General features: G+C 48.7%; 1 protein-coding gene across 12 annotated transcripts in view; it reads left to right on the top strand.

Annotated features, from left to right (window-relative positions):
• The first annotated feature begins 5,926 nt into the window (after positions 1-5,926).
• Positions 5,927-17,507, top strand: part of LOC129838016 (kin of IRRE-like protein 3) — a 68,608-nt gene continuing 57,027 nt past the window's right edge. For 7 of the 12 annotated variants that reach the window (XM_055904663.1, XM_055904667.1, XM_055904662.1 and 4 more), the window contains exon 1: positions 5,928-6,668. In XM_055904663.1, the coding sequence (XP_055760638.1) occupies positions 6,629-6,668 (40 nt within the window). In that variant the 5' untranslated portion in view covers positions 5,928-6,628. Of the gene's footprint in view, positions 6,669-17,507 lie in introns of all 12 variants that reach the window. The other 5 variants (XM_055904666.1, XM_055904664.1, XM_055904658.1 and 2 more) reach the window with 3 other exon arrangements.

Genomic DNA, 17,507 nt, shown 5'->3' with positions numbered 1-17,507 from the left:
TCTTGGGAAAGGTGTCCGTTGGCCAAAATAATCGTTGCTGGGTTGGAGAATGTTTCCTTCCACGTTGCAATTAGCAGTACACAATGGCATTCGAGAGAGAGATACCCAACTCAATACAACGTCAGAAAATGAAATGCCCGAAAATCGCAATATACTGACATAAACTGATATATATCAGTTTAAAATAACAAGATTATGATGTCTTTAAAGCCTATATCGAATAAAAACAGAGCCGGATATATCTAGTTTCTAAAACCAGAGCTTCTAAAAAGACATGCCAAGACCCTCTCTGCGTCAGCGCGAAGATCCAAAAGGGTGGACACCTCGATTCCAATCAATTTATAAACTTTGGGAACTACGTAGAAACTCCATTTCAAGTCTCCCTATTCGCTAACAACCAGGGGAAGGCGTATGCAGTGCATCTCAACCAATAGAGGACAGGCAAATTAATGCACAGGTCTCAGAACAGCCAGCAAAATTCTGCACTCTGACATACACATAGGAAAATTGCATAGGAAAAAGTCGAGATCTGTTTCACCCACAGATATAATTCAAACGGTTTTAGAAACTAAACTGTCACGACTTCAACCGAGGCAGGCTCTCCTTCCCGTTCGGGTGGCGCTCGGCGGTCGTTGTCACCGGCCTACTAGCTGCCACTGACTCTTTTTCCTCCCCCTCCTTATGTGTTTATTTGTATCACCTGGGTTTAGGTAATTGGCAATTAGTGTGGCTTTATTAGTCAGCCAGCCCGTATGCTTCTTTGTGCGGGATTGTTCGTCTGTTGCTTTGGATTTCGGGAGTGGTTATTTGTATTGTGTACTGGGTTTGTCTCCCGTGTTTGTAGACAGGTGTTTATGACACCCAGTAAGTCCGTGTTGGACATTTTGGTTTGCCGGTTGGGCATTAAAGATAACCGTATTGAAGCTCTGCTGTTCCTGCGTCTGATTTCACACCCCCCGACACCCAGGTCGTTACAGAATCCCGCACCATCAAATGGAGTCAGCAGGAGCAGCAGCCAATCCTCTCCCATCGATGGAGGAACGGGTTCTCCACCACACCACCGTCCTCCATCGGATCGGATCAGCCATGGACCAAATGATGGAGAGAATGGAGCGATGGGAGAGGAGTGGGCTCCTCTCTCCACCTTCGGTCCCCCCCCCCCCCCCCCCAGGACTCTCCATCCCCCGGCTCCAGCGCGCTCCGTCTTACGCTCCCGAGGGATTATGATGGAACAGCGGCAGGTTGTCAGGGGTTCTTACTCCAACTGGAGCTATACCTGGCCACTGTTCGCCCCACTCCTTCGGGAGCGGAGAGGGTGAGTGTCCTTGTCTCCTGCCTAACGGGTCGTGCTCTGGAGTGGGCCAACGCAGTCTGGAATGGCCCGGACTCCACGAAGGAGCACTACCCGGAGTTTACCCGTCGTTTTCGTGCCGTGTTTGACCACCCCACAGACGGCCTAGCGGCGGGTGAGAGACTATTTCATCTCAGGCAGGAGAAGAGGAGCGCACAGGATTTCGCGCTGGAGTTCCGGACCTTGGCCGCGGGATCAGGGTGGAACGACAGGGCCCTTATTGACCACAACCTGTGTAGTCTCCGGAAGGACGTCCGCAGGGAGCTAGCGTGTCGGGACATTGCGCTTTCTCTAGATGAGCTTATCGACATGTCCATCCGACTGGATAATCTGCTGGCTGCACGCGGGCGTTCGGAGAGGGTCCTGTGCGTTCCACCCCCCAGCGCCCCGGCTCCCATCCCGATGGAGTTGGGAGGGGCCGCGCCTAGGGGTACCGGAGGAGGAGGCCCCCCCCCCTGCACCAGCTGTGGTCGGAGAGGACACACGGCCGATCGGTGCTGGGGGGGTCTGTCTGGGAGTCGAGATGTCAGGCGGAACACTTCTCGATCACCCCAGGTGAGTCAGCACCAAACTCACTCAGAACCCCCTGTTGGTCACATGTTTGTCTCAATTTTTTTTCCTTTATTTTTTCCCCTCTTCCCAGCATAGGGCACTAGTCGATTCAGGTGCAGCTGGGAACTTTATGGATCGCGGACTCGCCCGTAAGTTGGGCGTTCCGCTTGTGCCGATAGATTCTCCCTTTCCCGTGCACTCCCTAGATAGCCGGCCATTAGGGTCAGGGGTGGTCAGGGAGGCCACAGTTCCCCTGGACATGGTGACGCAGGGGAATCATAGGGAACGTATCAGTCTGTATATTATTGATTCGCCTGCATTTCCAGTGGTGCTGGGTATTCCCTGGTTGGCCCGGCACAATCCCAATATTTCGTGGAGACAGGGGGTTCTCCAGGGGTGGTCAGAGGAGTGTTCTGGAAGGTGTCTGGGAGTTTCCCTTGGTGCCACGTCGGTGGAGAGTCCAGACCAGGGTTCCACGGTGCGCATTCCCCCCGAGTATGCCGATTTGGCAATCGCTGTCTGTAAAAGGAAAGCGACGAAATTACCACCACATCGACCGGGTAGGGATTGTGCGATAGATCTCCAGGTTAACGCTGCACTTCCCAAGAGTCACGTGTACCCTTTGTCCCAAGAGGAGACATATGTCGCGGAGTCTCTGGGACAGGGGTACATTCGGCCCTCCATCTCACCCGTCTCCTCGAGTTTCTTTTTTGTAAAGAAAAAGGAGGGAGGTTTGCGTCCGTGTATTGATTATAGAGGTCTAAATGCCATCACAGTGGGGTTTAGTTACCCACTACCTCTCATTGCTTCGGCGGTGGAATCATTTCACAGAGCGCAGTTCTTTACAAAACTGGACCTCAGGAGCGCGTACAGTCTGGTGCGTATTCGGAAAGGAGACGAGTGGAAACCGCATTTAGTACCGCATCGGGCCACTATGAGTACTGCGTCATGCCGTATGGGTTAAAGAATGCTCCAGCCGTTTTCCAATCCTTTGTAGACGACATTCTCAGGGACCTGCACGTGCAGGAGGTAGTTGTGTATATCGATGACATTCTGATCTACTCAACTACTCACGCCGCGCATGTATCTCTGGTACGCAAAGTGCTTGGCAGACTGCTGGAGCATGACTTATACGTCAAGGCTGAGAAGTGTGTGTTCTCCAAACAAGCCGTCTCCTTCCTGGGTTATCGCATTTCCACCTCGGGGGTGGTGGTGGAGAGTGACCGCATAAAGGCCGTGCGTAATTGGCCGACTCCGACCACGGTAAAAGAGGTGCAGCGGTTTTTGGGTTTGGCCAACTACTACCGGAGATTTATCCGGGGTTTTGGTCAGGTAGCGGCACCCATTACCTCACTGCTAAACGGGGGCCCGGTGCGGTTGCGGTGGTCAGCGGCGGCGGACGGAGCTTTCAACAGGTTGAAGGCTCTGTTCACAGATGCTCCCGTGTTGGCGCATCCGGATCCCTCTTTAGCATTCATAGTGGAGGTGGACGCGTCCGAGGCTGGGGTGGGTGCCGTGCTATCACAGCGCTCGGGTACGCCACCAAAACTCCGCCCCTGCGCTTTCTTCTCTAGTAAGCTCAGTGCAGCGGAGCGTAACTATGATGTGGGGGATCGGGAGCTGTTAGCGGTGGTCAGGGCTCTGAAGGTGTGGAGACACTGGCTTGAGGAGGCTAAGCACCCTTTACTCATCTGGACCGACCATCAGAATCTGGAGTATATTCGGGCAGCTCGGAGACTGAACCCACGTCAGGCAAGGTGGGCCATGTTTTTCACCCGGTTTCGGTTCACGTTGTTCTATAGACCCGGCTCCCAAAACGTAAAGGCAGACGCACTGTCCCGCCTTTACGACACGGAGGATAGGACCACCGAACCCACTCCCATCATCCCCGCCTCGAGGCTGATAGCGCCAGTGGTCTGGGAGGTGGACTCGGACATCGAGCGGGCGCTACGGGCGGAACCCGCGCCTCCTCAGTGTCCGGCGGGCCGTAAGTACGTACCGCTTGGTGTTCGGGACCGACTGATTCGGTGGGCTCATGTCCTACCCTCCTCGGGTCACCCTGGGGTGACGAGGACAATGGGGAGCCTTCGGGGGAGGTATTGGTGGCCTACCTTAGCTCGAGACGTTAGGGTTTATGTCTCCTCCTGTTCGGTATGCGTTCAGAGTAAGGCTCCTAGGCACCTTCCTAGAGGGAAGTTGCAACCCCTCCCCGTTCCACAACGGCCATGGTCTCATCTGTCCGTAGACTTCCTGACCGATCTTCCCCGCTCTCAGGGAAACACAACGGTTCTGGTAATTGTGGATCGGTTTTCTAAGTCCTGCCGTCTCCTCCCGTTGCCCGGTATCCCTACTGCCCTACAGACTGCGGGGTGCCGGAGGACATCGTTTCTGATCGGGGCCCCCAGTTCACGTCCCGAGTATGGAGGGCGTTCATGGAGCGTCTGGGGGTCACGGTCAGCCTGACTTCCGGTTATCACCCCGAGAGTAATGGGCAGGTGGAGAGAGTGAACCAGGAGGTGGGTAGGTTTCTGCAGTCGTATTGCCAGGACCGGCCAGGGGAGTGGGCGAGATACATTCCCTGGGCCGAGATGGCCCAGAACTCACTACGCCACTCCTCTACTAATGTGTCCCCCTTTTAGTGTGTGTTGTGGTACCAGCCGGTCCTGGCACCATGGCATCCGAGCCAGACTGAGGCTGCTGCGGTGGAGGAGTGGGTACAGCGCTCCAAGGAGACCTGGAGGGCCGTCCAGGAGTCCCTCCAACAAGCTACGAGAAGGCAGAAGAGGAGCGCTGACCGCCACCGCAGTGAGGCCCCCGTGTTTGTACCGGGGGAAAGGGTCTGGCTCTCGACCCGAAACCTACCCCTCCGCTTGCCCTGCCGGAAGCTGAGGCCGCAGTGTGTAGGGCCCTTCAAAGTCCTGAGGAGAATAAACGAGGTGTGTTATCGATTAAAACTCCCTTCCTATTATCGTATTAACCCCATCGTTTCATGTGTCTCTCCTCAGGCCGGTGGTAGCTGGTCCCCTGCAGGACGGTGAGGTGCCGGAGGTCCCTCCTCCCCCTCTGGACATCGAGGGGTCCCCGGCGTACATTATACGGGCCATTCTGGACTCGAGACGCCGGGTGAGGGGCCTGTAGTACCTCGTGGACTGGGAGGGGTACGGTCCGGAGGAGAGGTGCTGGGTACCGGTGGAGGACATTTTGGATCCATCTATGTTAAGGGATTTCCATCGCCTCCATCCGGATCGCCCTGCGCCTCGTCCTCCGGGTCGACCTCGAGGCCGGTGTCGGCGCGCTGCGGGAGCCGCGCGTCAGAGGGGGGGATACTTTGGATTTCGGGAGTGGTTACACTAGACAGTGTTTTCTATCCAATAGTAATAATAATATGCATATTGTACGAGCAAGAATTGAGTACGAGGCAGTTTAATTTGGATACGAATTTGTGCTATGTCGAAATGGCACCCCCCTAATGGCAAGAAGTCCCTAAATGAAAACAGCGCCCCCTATTAAGAAGAAGTTATTAAAGGAAAACTTCACCCCAAAACTATCTTTTGGTATTTGTTTCATTCGTCCATTGTTGAAATAGTCCCTAAATGTTTTGCATGTCAGCGGTCAAGTTTTCAAGATATATAACTTTCAAAATACAGAAATACAGCAGGTATGATGCATAATGATCTGTACAGGTATTTCTGTATTTTGAAAGTTCTATATCTTAAACACTTGATTGCTGACATGCAAAACAATGGGGTGTTTACCCCATTGTTACCATATCAACCCCTACAAAAATGTAAATTATTTATAATCCACATAATAATTCACATTCCCTGTTTCTGCAGGATTGATTTCCTGCTATAGGAAACTGGCTCAAATTAAGATCCTACATCTGTATAGCTCCTCCATATTAGAGATTCAACCCCTTTATGCATATGGATGTTAATCCCCCGGTTGCTCTGTCCCCTGTCAACCAATAGCGGATCCCCGGGGGCGGCAGCCAGTGAACCCCTCGTCACTAGTTTGTGTTCTTATCAATTGGAAAGGGGAGTTCTCAGCTCCAGCTCACAGCAGCCTCCCCCTTCTGAGATTTTGATATGCCTAAATTCAGAGGATCCTAAACAGATGATTGTCAGTGTGGATTATCTCCCCTAGCAGACTGCTACGAGAAATAGAGGAGAACGAGATAGAGTGTGAGTGTGTATGTATGAGCTGCTGAAGATACAGGGAAAGAGCAGAGCAAGTGAGAGAGGGAGACTCGAGCGGAGGGGTGCGAGAGTAGCAACTTCATTGTGTTTAGGCAGAACTGCGCGAGAAGCAGGACGGAGCGCAGCTCAGCATCAGTACCGACCGGAAAAAGAGAGAATAGCCTTCTGGATACTACTGTGAACAAACAGACGGTGAGATGTACTTCATTCAAAAACCGTCAGTTGCACCAACTTGAGAGGGAAGAGGAATACATTGATCGAACAGAGGATACATATACGCTGTCATACTGAAAAAGTTCTTAACTATGGAAAATAATTCCTAAATGACTGTTTGCAAAGTTTTCGGACAAAACCAGTGCTTTGAGAAGCATATTGATTTACCCAAGCAGTGGTATTGCTTTGCACCGCGGTGGAGAATAACCAGCAAGCGGCAGCCCTCACCCCAGTCGCATTGACGGAACAATAGATTCCCGTCCTACACTTTCGGGGAAAACACAGCCGAACCGGCGACAGAAGACAAGATAAAATGTTGCCGTTTTACCTCGTCCTTTGCCTTATGGGAACAGGTAAGAAAACCGTTCTTGTCACATTTTTTTTGCTGGTTGTTTTTCTGCGCTATTGCTATAAACTCATGAGATGCTCGCTCCGTGTTCCGTTCAGGGCGCGCTGCGTCAAACTGTAGCCTAGTGATGCGCTGTGCTGACGGGGATGAGAGAGGAGATAATATTGCGGCTCTGCTTTTGCTCTGAGGAACTATAGTTTTTCTAGGGATGTTGAGACAAAGTTCCGCTACTGAAAGAGCTGACCCGGGGTACTGGTTGAATGGCACTAACGCCGACCCTTACCAAAGCGCACAGTGGCGAGGTGATGCGGTTTTTGTTGTTTTACGCATCAGGCTATTTATCTGGTGTAGGCTAGGCGGGGTGTTTTTTTTCGCTGATCGTTTGGAAACAGTCCATCATGTTAGTGCACGGGTTTCTTTGATATGCAGACATAAGGCTAAAGACGATGCTAACATATCAAAACTCGTGTAATATGGTATTGTTGCCACTGAAGTATGCGGTGACATCAGAAGTCGCTGTTGAAGCAAATGGTTTTGTGTGTGAGAGTGAGTGAAAGAGAGAGAGCACGAGACAGAGAGCAAGAGAAAGATATATAAAGAGATGAAGCAGAGAGATAAAAGAGAGAAGCACGGAGAGGAAGAGTTTATAGCCGCCTCTAGATATTCGCACTAGTCTACCAGGTGAAGGATAGTAGCCTATGAAGTTGGCCACAGGTATCACCGATCATAATTTCAAATGAGATGTGGGGGGGGAAATACAAAAACGAGCAACATGTATAGCCTAGTAGAGATAACCTGGGAACATTCCCTTAATGCAGCCAAGCAGACCTTAAAATGCACCAGCTAGGACTCGACCTCTCCACCCCGACACACTCCCTCTCTCGCCCCACACACCCCCTATCTCACCCATATTTCATTTATTTTTGAATGGGCTTTATATTTGAAGCACAACGTGGAATTGCATAGGGATTGAAGCGTGTGAGGAAAGCACGTTATATTGTAAGACCGCCGCAGCAAGCTCTCCATCCTTTTTTTAGCAGACCTTTACAGAAGTTCATCAAAGGCCACTGTGTGTCATTTATATACACAATATATACTAGCCTATTATGCAACCTGTATTTGTAATTTATCAGACAACACTATTGTATTATTATTCTATATCAAAAGTAACAATGTAGCCTAACCTCTAGTAGCCTATAAAGTTGAATCAGACCTCACTCAGCCGAAAGTCCAGACCAAATAGGTTTAAGAGGGGGACAGCTAGGCTATGTCTCGTTGTAAGTGCATAAACAGCCATGGGGTTGGATTTGAGACGGTTTTTAAACACAAGTCTCCAATTAATAATTCCATAGCCAAACGCAGCTTGGTGGGAAAGGCTGCACCACCACTAGGCTACACAGAAAAGGTCAAAAATGAAACGATCTAGAAATAAAGAAAATGTATATTAATAAAGGCAACCAACAGACCCCGGGCATGGTGCAATGATTTTTATTTTATCTGTCCAACCGCTCGTTTGTGTTATTTATTCGTGAGGACTTCAGCCACCGGGGGCAATCATCTGATGGGAGTCAACATTGGCGTGTCAATCATTTGTGTAGTGGCCTTTGCCAATGATAGTTTACTATAACTGTCGCTGTACTTATTTATATGTCTCTTCAATGTCCAATTAGTATTCCTCTTAGGAAAGGAGGTTTCACATTCAACTGTTCCAAACAATGGGTCTTTCTTTTGATAGGCTACTAATCTTGGCTGTGTGTGTGTGCATGTGTGTGCTATTATGTGCTAGAAAATCAGTTTATGTGGCCTTTGAATGGTTATGCAATATCAACATGCCTGGATATAATATAAGTAAAACCCATATAGAGCAAATAAAACCTCTATGGTACTTTTTCCATAGTTACAGCACAGTAGGCAATATCGGCTATTGCGTTATTCTGTAAGAATACATAATCCTTTATTAATCCCCCAGAGAGGAAATGTGATTGCACCAGCGAAAACATACATCATTCTGTATGGAAAGTAAACAACAATGGCCCCTTTGATTGAGTGAGACCACTGTCATAGAAAATGTACAGTTGAAGTCGGAAGTTTACATACACTTAGGTTGGAGTCATTAAAACTCATTTTTCAAACACTCCACAAATTTCTTGTTAACAAACTATAGTTTTGGCAAGTCGGTTAGGACATCTACTTTGTGCATGACACAAGTAATTTTTCCAACTATTGTTTACAGACAGATTATTTCACTTATAATTGTATCACAATTCCACTGTATCACAATTCCAGTGGGTCAGAAGTTTACATACGCTAAGTTGACTGTGCCTTTAAACAGCTTGGAAAATTCCCCAAAATTATGCCATGGCTTTAGAAGCTTCTGAACGGCTAATTGACATCATTTGAGTCAATTGGAAGTGTACCTGTGGATGTATTTCAAAGCCTACCTTCAAACTCAGTTCCTCTTTGCTTGACATCATGGGAAAATCAAAAGAAATCAGAAAAAAAATAGTAGACCTCCACAAGTCTGGTTCATCCTTGGGAGCAATTCCCAAACACCTGAAGGTACCACGTTCATCTGTACAAACAATAGTACACAAGTATAAACACCATGGGGGATCACTGAGCCGTCATACCGCGCAGGAAGGAGACGCATTCTGTCGCCTAGAGATGAGCGTACTTTGGGGCGAAAAGTGCAAATCAATCCCAGAACAACAGCAAAGAACCATGTGAAGATGCTGGGGGAAACGTGTACGAAAGTATCTATATCCACAGTAAAACAAGTCCCACTGCTCCAAAACTGCCATAAAAAGCCAGACTACGGTTTGCAACTGCACACGGGGACAAAAACAGTTATTTTTGGAAACATGTCCTCTGGTCTGATGAACCAAAAATAGAACTGTTTGGCCATAATGACCATCGTTATGTTTGGAGGAAAAAGGGTGAGGCTTGCAAGCTGAAGAACACCATCCCAACCGTGAAGCACGGGGGTGGCAGCATCATGTTGTGGGGGTGCTTTGCTGCAGGATGGACTGGTGCACTTCACAAAATAGATGGCATCATGAGGTAGGAAAATTATGTGGATATATTGAAGCAACATCTCAAAACATCAGTCAGGAAGTAGAAAATTGGTCGCAAATGGGTCTTACAAATAGACAATGACTCCAAGCATACTTCCAAAGTTATGTCAAAATGGCTTAAGGACAACAAAGGCAAGGTATTGGAGTGCTATCACAAAGCCCTGACCTCAATCCTATAGAAAATGTGTGGGCGGAACTGAAAAAGCGTGTGCGAGCAAGGAGGCCTACAAACCCGACTCAGTTACACCAGCTCTGTCAGGAGGAATGGGCCAAAATTCACCCAACTTATTGTGGGAAGCTTGTGGAAGGCCACCCAAAACAACATTTGATCCAAGTTAAACAATTTAAAGGCAATGCTACCAAATACTAATTCAGTGTATGTAAACTTCTGACCCACTGGGAATGTGATGAGAGAAATAAAAGCTGAAATAAACCATTCTCTCTACTATTATTCTGACATTTCACAATCTTAAAATAAAGTGGTGATCCTAATTGACCAAAGACAGGGAATTCTTACTAGGATTAAATGTCAGGAATTGTGAAAAACTGAGTTTAAATGTATTTGGCTAAGGTGTATGTAAACTTCCGACTTCAACTGTATATTTTCATACCCAACCCCTCATTGCTCTATTTTTATGCATGTGTGTTGTTGTTTCCAGTTTCCACGCCTTTCAACAAACATTTCCTTCGTTTTGGTGTATTATTAACGCAGGCTCTGATTCGGCTCTAGATAAAGGCTTCAAATCCCCCGACCCCTCGGATTCAGAGGATCTTACTTCTTCCAATTAACATTGAGCATCCAGGAGTAAAGTAAAGCGCTTTCGGTCAACGCTTCAGTAAATTAATTAAAAACAAAATGTTTATTGGCAGTTAAGCCGTGTTTTCTTCCCACTGTCTTTGATAAACGAGAGCCGAGTACTGACACATGGGGAGGCAGTAATTAAATTTAAATGTTGAATCAGAATACACAACGTTGTCACACTGACACCCACTCTCCTCTGGGAGGAAAAGAGAGAGGAGATGGAGATGGAACGCCTGCTGGAACTGGAACACAAGCACAAACAGACTTTTCCCTCCTAAAGAATTGTCAACGAGGGTCGGGAAATACAGTATTCCCCTAACTATTGACTGTGAGGAGCACAAACAAACAACAGCAGAGTTCCAGGGTCCTAGTGGATCCATTCCTGACAAACAAACACCACAAATGGCAAACAAACTGTAATGTCCCATTTGTCATGATAGAGTAGTCATAGATTTACTCTGTGTCTGTCACGCATGTTTTTCTCATCAGATCATCAGAGAGAGGGGAGGGGGTAGAGGGGACCGGGTGTAAGATGACACCAGCAGCAGAACAATTCCTTGACAGACAGACAGCAGCTGGATGGGGAGGGGCAGCAGCCAGCATGGTTCACAGGCTGCAACACACACACACACACACACACACACACACACACACACACACACACACACACACACACACAAACAGACACACACAGTCCCAGAAAACTTGGTTGTTCAATGCTTGTTCCCCCATCCATATGTATGTCCTCTCTGTGGCCCTCCTCTGCAGCAGGAGCAACAGCAGCATCTATCCATCATTTGCTTTCTCAGAATGTCCCCTGGCTTCCCACTGGAATTGGATTCCACCCTGCATCAGTATTCCGAGTAATCTTCAATGAGCTCTTTTTTGGAACCTTTAGCTTTGGTTTGCTGAGTCTCATTGGGTAAGTTCAAAGGCTGGTAGCTGAGATCACACGTTTCCCTCGCTGCTTTTTCCTCAAGTCCTGGCTGTCGCCACTCATGTCTAAACCCAGTGAAGCACCCTGAAAATGCATCACCATCACCATCCTCCTCTGAACTTGCCCAGTGAGGGGAATGTGTTGTGGGGCATTAGTAAGTCTAGTAGAACTCATCTACACACAAACAAACACAGCCTTCCACCATGGATATACTGTAAATACACAACGAGGCCTAGACAGGCGCCATCAGAGGAACATATAGCTTTGCCTCCTTGACCTCCCCCCCCTCCCCCTCCCCCTTCCCCATTAGCAGAGATTTGTCCTGGATCTAAGCTGTGTGGCAGAAATATTTCTGGGCGATTCGGTAGCAGCGTGGCTAGGGAAGTTTGTTTTAGGGGGACCGTGCATATTTCATGAGCCTCCGCTGCTTTGAATTCTTGCGGAGGAGTCAGGCTTGGGCGGAGTGAGTGGGGGGACAGAGGAGTGGGGGTGTAAGGGGTCGTAGGGAGAGGGAGGATGAGGAGGAGGAGAGAGACAGGAATCAGAAGTGTAACTACCAGTGTGATGATCAAGTTGACACGCGGCGGGAAAACACTAGGGAATACCATGGACCATCATTAACTTCTCTCCATCTTTCTCTCATTTCCCCCCTATCTCTCTCCCTCATTTTCTATATGTTGCTGTGGGGGGGGGGGAGTAAAATGAGAGAGAATAAGTTGGAAGGCAGAGGGGGAGAAGAGAAGCCAAGTTGAGGATGTGTCAGACCAGGGGTGCACGGTCACAATAGCGCTGACGCAGCAGAATCCATCTGGTGTAGAAGTCTGTTGCATTATTTAGGAGACGCACCCATGGCAAAGATATGGATGAGTTTGGCCTACTTTGATTCCCACACTAGGAGTGCTCTCTGCAATGGACCCATGGCTCAAACTGGTGGAGATTTGATTTCCAGACAGACCTCATAGACTATGGAAAGGAATAGGATTCAGGGGAGGGGGCACAAATCAAACTTTAAAGGTCGTTTTTGTTCATGGCATGAGAGCTCTTAAGATTTGTTTTGTTTTGAGTGAAATTGTAGACACTTACTCGTGAGTCACTCTGCAAGAGTTATTCCCCCCAGACCAGTACACTCAGAAAACCAACAATTCATATCCATTCCCGACCACATCTTAACCTTTTGTAGAGAGTCCTCCTTTCCCTGCACTTTCACTTTCCCTCCAGTAACTCAGAACTTACTCATCCGAAGGTACCAACAGACAAACCAACAGACAGTCACACAGACAGACAGACAGACAGACAGACAGACAGACAGACAGACAGACAGAGAAACACAGACAGACAGACAGACAGACAGACAGACAGACAGACAGACAGTGCTATAGACATACGTAGAAAGACAGTCATACAGTCATACAGGGGTGCAGAGGAGAGAAGCTATAACAATGGGTCACTGTGTCTTCCAGCCCCAAGACATGTTCACGCACACTGGCATTGTCTTCTTCCTCGGACCTCGCCTCCTTGACAAACAGCACAATGACCCCTGGGGTCTTCCTCACTCATCTTTGGCCCACAATCCACCCAACCCCCATCCCCTCAACAACTTTGCTGTGTACAGAGGCAGAAATTGGAGGGAGAATATAAACAATGGGGCTTCATAAAACAAGCTCTGTCTCGCTAATCAGCTTTGCCATGCGGGGAAACAGAGATAAAGAACTTGGCATTGTGTCCAGGGGCCTTGTTATCAGCTGTTAGCTACTTCACTGGATGTAGTTGATGGCACGGCTCAACACAACAGGGAAGGCCTTGTGTTGTGTGGGCAGCCAGGCAAGATATGCTGGAGCTGTACTACCAGCTGGGGTACTTGGCCACTTCCATCCCTGTCTTTGTCTCTCTCTCGCTTCCTCTCTCTTCGCTCTATTTTCTCCCCTTCTTTTCATCCCCCCTCTCTCTCTCTCTCTCTCTCTCTCTCTCTCTCTCTCTCTCTCTCTGCTCTCTCTCTCTCTAACTCTGCTTCTCTAACTCTCACTGCTCTCTCCTTCCCTTACTTCTCTCCTCGTCTCTGTCTTTGCATGTCCTCACCTCTGTTTCCCTCCGGGGCAGAGGAAGGTCCTTGCAGGAAGTGACACATAAAGACAGGGACAATGGAGGGGCTGTGTCAGCTTCCTCTTCCAAATAACTGGTCCATCCACACACACATATGCCGCCCGGCCCCTCAGCCTCTCAGCCCCTCAGCCTCTCAGCCCCTCAGCCTCTCAGCCCAGGGCCCCTACCAGTCCTACAACAGCCCCACTTCCATCCACTGCCGGCAGATTACTGGGCTCTATTATCACCCACTGATTAGAATACAGTAGGGAGAGAGCAGAGGCTGTTTACTCTCTGCATTCTCCTCCTCCAAACAATGGTACAGCGAGGGAACCCTGGGTTAATTCTTTACAAATCATTAAAACAGAGCCCAGAGGGAGAGAGTAGAGCAGTAGCACAGCCTGTGTTCAAACAGTAGCAAGCCAGCCAGCTATTTTAGTGAAATACATTAAAAAAAAATATTTTGGGGGGGTGTCACATTTTTTGGGGGGGTGTCACATCTTTCTAGAGAGATGTATCACAATTTGGCAAGACCTCCAACCCAAGAAACCCAGAGAGCATAAAGAAAGTTCCAACATACTAGACCAAACATTAGTTTTTATTTTCCAATCAATTCCTGCCCTCCAAGACAAGAATTTCCTATCTCCTGCCGAGACACAGAAACCAACAGCAAATTGAAATGTATCTCCCGTGTTGCAGCAATATCTGGGCCTTTGTTATCTTCACTAGCCGTGTTCCTCAACCTTGTTTTAAAGATGGCCCTGTTGGGGGGTGATTCTGGCAGCTGGGAAGAGGCTGAGGGAGAAAAACCCATGCGGTTATGAATCCTGGGAGAAGCTATTTATTTGTCTATCTATATATTTTCTACTTATTTATCTATTTTTATTCCCCGCTCAATCCGTTCTTGAGATGCGGTCCGATTTTCAGTGGCTCCTCTTGAGCAGAGGGACGTTAATATCATGTGGCCATTGTGTGCTATTTTGGAGAGTTGTTGTGTGTGCACGTCCATAAGTGACTCATGAGGAGCTTATCAAAGCAACGCCCTAAACTATGTGTTGCTCATAGTACACACACACACACACACACACACACACACACACACACACACACACACACACACACACACACACACACACACACACACACACACACACACACACACACACACACACACACACACACACACACACACACACACACACACACTAAGACAGGGGGTCAAGGGCATGCATTGGGGCAGAGGATGATGAGCTGAGATGAGTGTTTCCCATCTTTGGGGCTATGTGCCCTTTATGGAGCGGTTAGTCAAAGCCCGACTGTCTAATTAATGACGCTCTATCTCTCAGGATGTCATGTCTCCACTCAACTCAACCCAACCAGGGGGAAAGGAATGCACTCAAGGAAACAAGCGATGGCCTGGCTGGGATGGGTGGACATTACAGAGACCAGAGGGTTGAGTGCGTGAAGGAAGAAAACTCCCATGCTCCCCTGGGCTTCAGGTCCCCACCTACCCCTCTCTCTCTGTCTCCTTCTTTCTTTCTCTGTCTTTCTTTCTTTCTCCTCCTCAAACAAAGAGCTCCATCTTCCTGCTTCCTGACAGTTTAAACTGACAGGAATCTGAGGGCAAATATTGTGATAGTGACTCAACCGTTAACAAAAATATTGGGCTCGGCGGTCGGGAAAGGAAACCGCTTCTTAAACTCTCTTTCTCCTCCTCCTTCTCTCAGTGAGAACGGTAGGTCTCTCTGCCTCTCTGTGTTGTTTTGAGAGGCAGACAGCTGGGTGAAGGGTTGGCGGAAAGTGTAGCAACTTTTTTTCTTCTCTCCCTTCTCCTCCAGCGGGGAATTTAGAGCAAGGCTTTGAAACTCTCTGTGGGAGGCCGCTAGGAAAGCCAGCCAATTTGCTATCAACTGAGGGGTGTCAGTCAAAGCTCATCGATCAGGCTTTTAACTGCGGCTCCCTCAATGTACAAACATTGTAATTTTATCAAGCTGTGTTGGAGAGGAGAGGCGCGGTGAGGGGTGGGGCGACAGCCAGGGACGGTGGAGGGTTTGGGGGATAGGGGTGAGAGTCAGTAAGTGGGTAAGGTGGGTCTCCAACTTCTGTGGTGATGAAAAGCAGGAGCTTCATACAGCAAGAGGCATTGGAGATCCTCTGGACAGGGGGTTGGGAGGAAATGTTTGTCTGAGCAGAGAGACAGAGAAAGAGAGAGAGCTGTGCCTCAGCCGGGGGAGGAGGGAGGGGAGAGAGAGAAAGAGAGGGGGGGTCAGAAGGATTTACTGCCAGCAGCTTAGCATTTGAGGTAATGTATATGCTTGTATTGGTGTAAAGCGAACCTGTGTTTTTTCTCCCAGCACAGGGTAGCTAAAAGAATAACAAAGATGTAACTGAAGTAAGAATCCAGGGCGGAAGAATTGAAAGGGGTTGTTTCAACGCCTCAGGGCGAAACATTACAACCTGAGGTATCCCTTTGCCATGAAGATGGACTTAAGACACAGAATGTTTTTTGAAGAAGGGGTTTTGTGTGTGTGTGTGTGTGCGTGTGCGTGTGCGTGTGCGTGTGCGTGTGTGTGTGTGTGTGTGTGCGCGTGTGCGTGTGCGTGTGTGCATTTATGTGGGTGTGTGTGTGGGTGGGTGAGGTGTTGGAGAGGTGAATCTGATCCCACTTCCAAAACTATCTCAGTTTATGAGGTAGTGCTAAATAATCAATGGGCCGTGGCCTTTCCTGATCCTGACAACATTCCAGTAGAATTCCAGCAGGGTTAGGGTCTGGAGAGCTAAGTGACAGGGGCGAACCCTATACCCCTCTACATCCCTGCACCCCCGCCAGGAGACAGCAGCAGTCCCTCCTAGGGTTGCACCATTCTGGGAACTCCTTATTAAAAGTAGGAGGAGCGAGAAGAACTGATTGTTCCCTCCACAGATTGGGCTACTACGCCCTTCTGCTACAGGAATGTCTGCTTGCTTTTGAAAGTCCCAGCCATGGTGCATGGAACGCTCTGGAGGATAGGGGAGGAAGGAGGAGGGGGGGGGGTTCAATAGAGACAACAGCAAGGATAGAGGTAAGGGAGAAGCAGAGATAGAAAGGGAGGAAAGAGAGAAAGGGAGAGAGAGAGGGAGAGTGTTACAGACACATACACAATAGGGATGACATTGCCTAAGATGATGTGAGTGTGAATCCAGTGTCAGTCTATGACAGATGATATAACCTGCTATTGATAGGATAGTTGGGCTGGAGGGAGGGAAGGAGAGAGTATAGATACTGCAGGTTTTCAGGGAGTTTCCAAACAGAGACAGATAGAGCAGGAGATAACATTGGAGGAGAGAGGAGTGGACAGAGGGAGGGAGAGGGGGATGAGACGCAGAGTTCCAGGCTGCATCCATCATGTGGTTTGGTGCAGCAGCCATTTCTACCCATTGTTCTCCATCATTTGTTTTCTCTGGGCTCTGCTAAGGGGGGGTTTAGCTATTTGTTTGTGTGCTAATTGCGTAAGTGAGACAGCATAATTAGATGTAAAGATAAACAGACAAAGGCAGAGAAGAGCGATAGATAGCCACAGGGAGAGAGATACAGAGGTGCAGATGAAATGAGATGTGTAGACGACGGAAATGTCCCTCTCCATTTCAACGTTCAAGGCTGCCAAGGAGGAGTAGGAGGAGTAGGGGTGTGGTATAAAGGACAGGAGACAGAGAGAGATGGAACGATAATGGATGAGAGAGAGGAGGAGAGAAAAGCTGTCTTCACAGCCTGCACTTTGAGGTGTAGCCCAATGCTGCCTGAAAAGTCACCCCATTGATGCAGTGAGGTGGGGAGAGGGGGAGGGAAGGGAAGGGGATAGAGAGGTAGAGAGAGAGCAAGGGGAGATGAGGAATGAGAGAGAGGGAGAGAAAGTGTAGGAGAGAGAAACATTAACACTGTGAAGCAGAAGAGAGAGGAGAGGGAGAGAGAGG

This window comes from Salvelinus fontinalis, chromosome 38 (assembly GCF_029448725.1).
Source record: "Salvelinus fontinalis isolate EN_2023a chromosome 38, ASM2944872v1, whole genome shotgun sequence".
Classification (NCBI taxonomy): Eukaryota; Metazoa; Chordata; class Actinopteri; order Salmoniformes; family Salmonidae; genus Salvelinus; species Salvelinus fontinalis.
The sequence above is the reverse complement of the archived record's forward strand: the minus strand, read 5'-3'. Positions and strand labels throughout refer to the sequence as shown.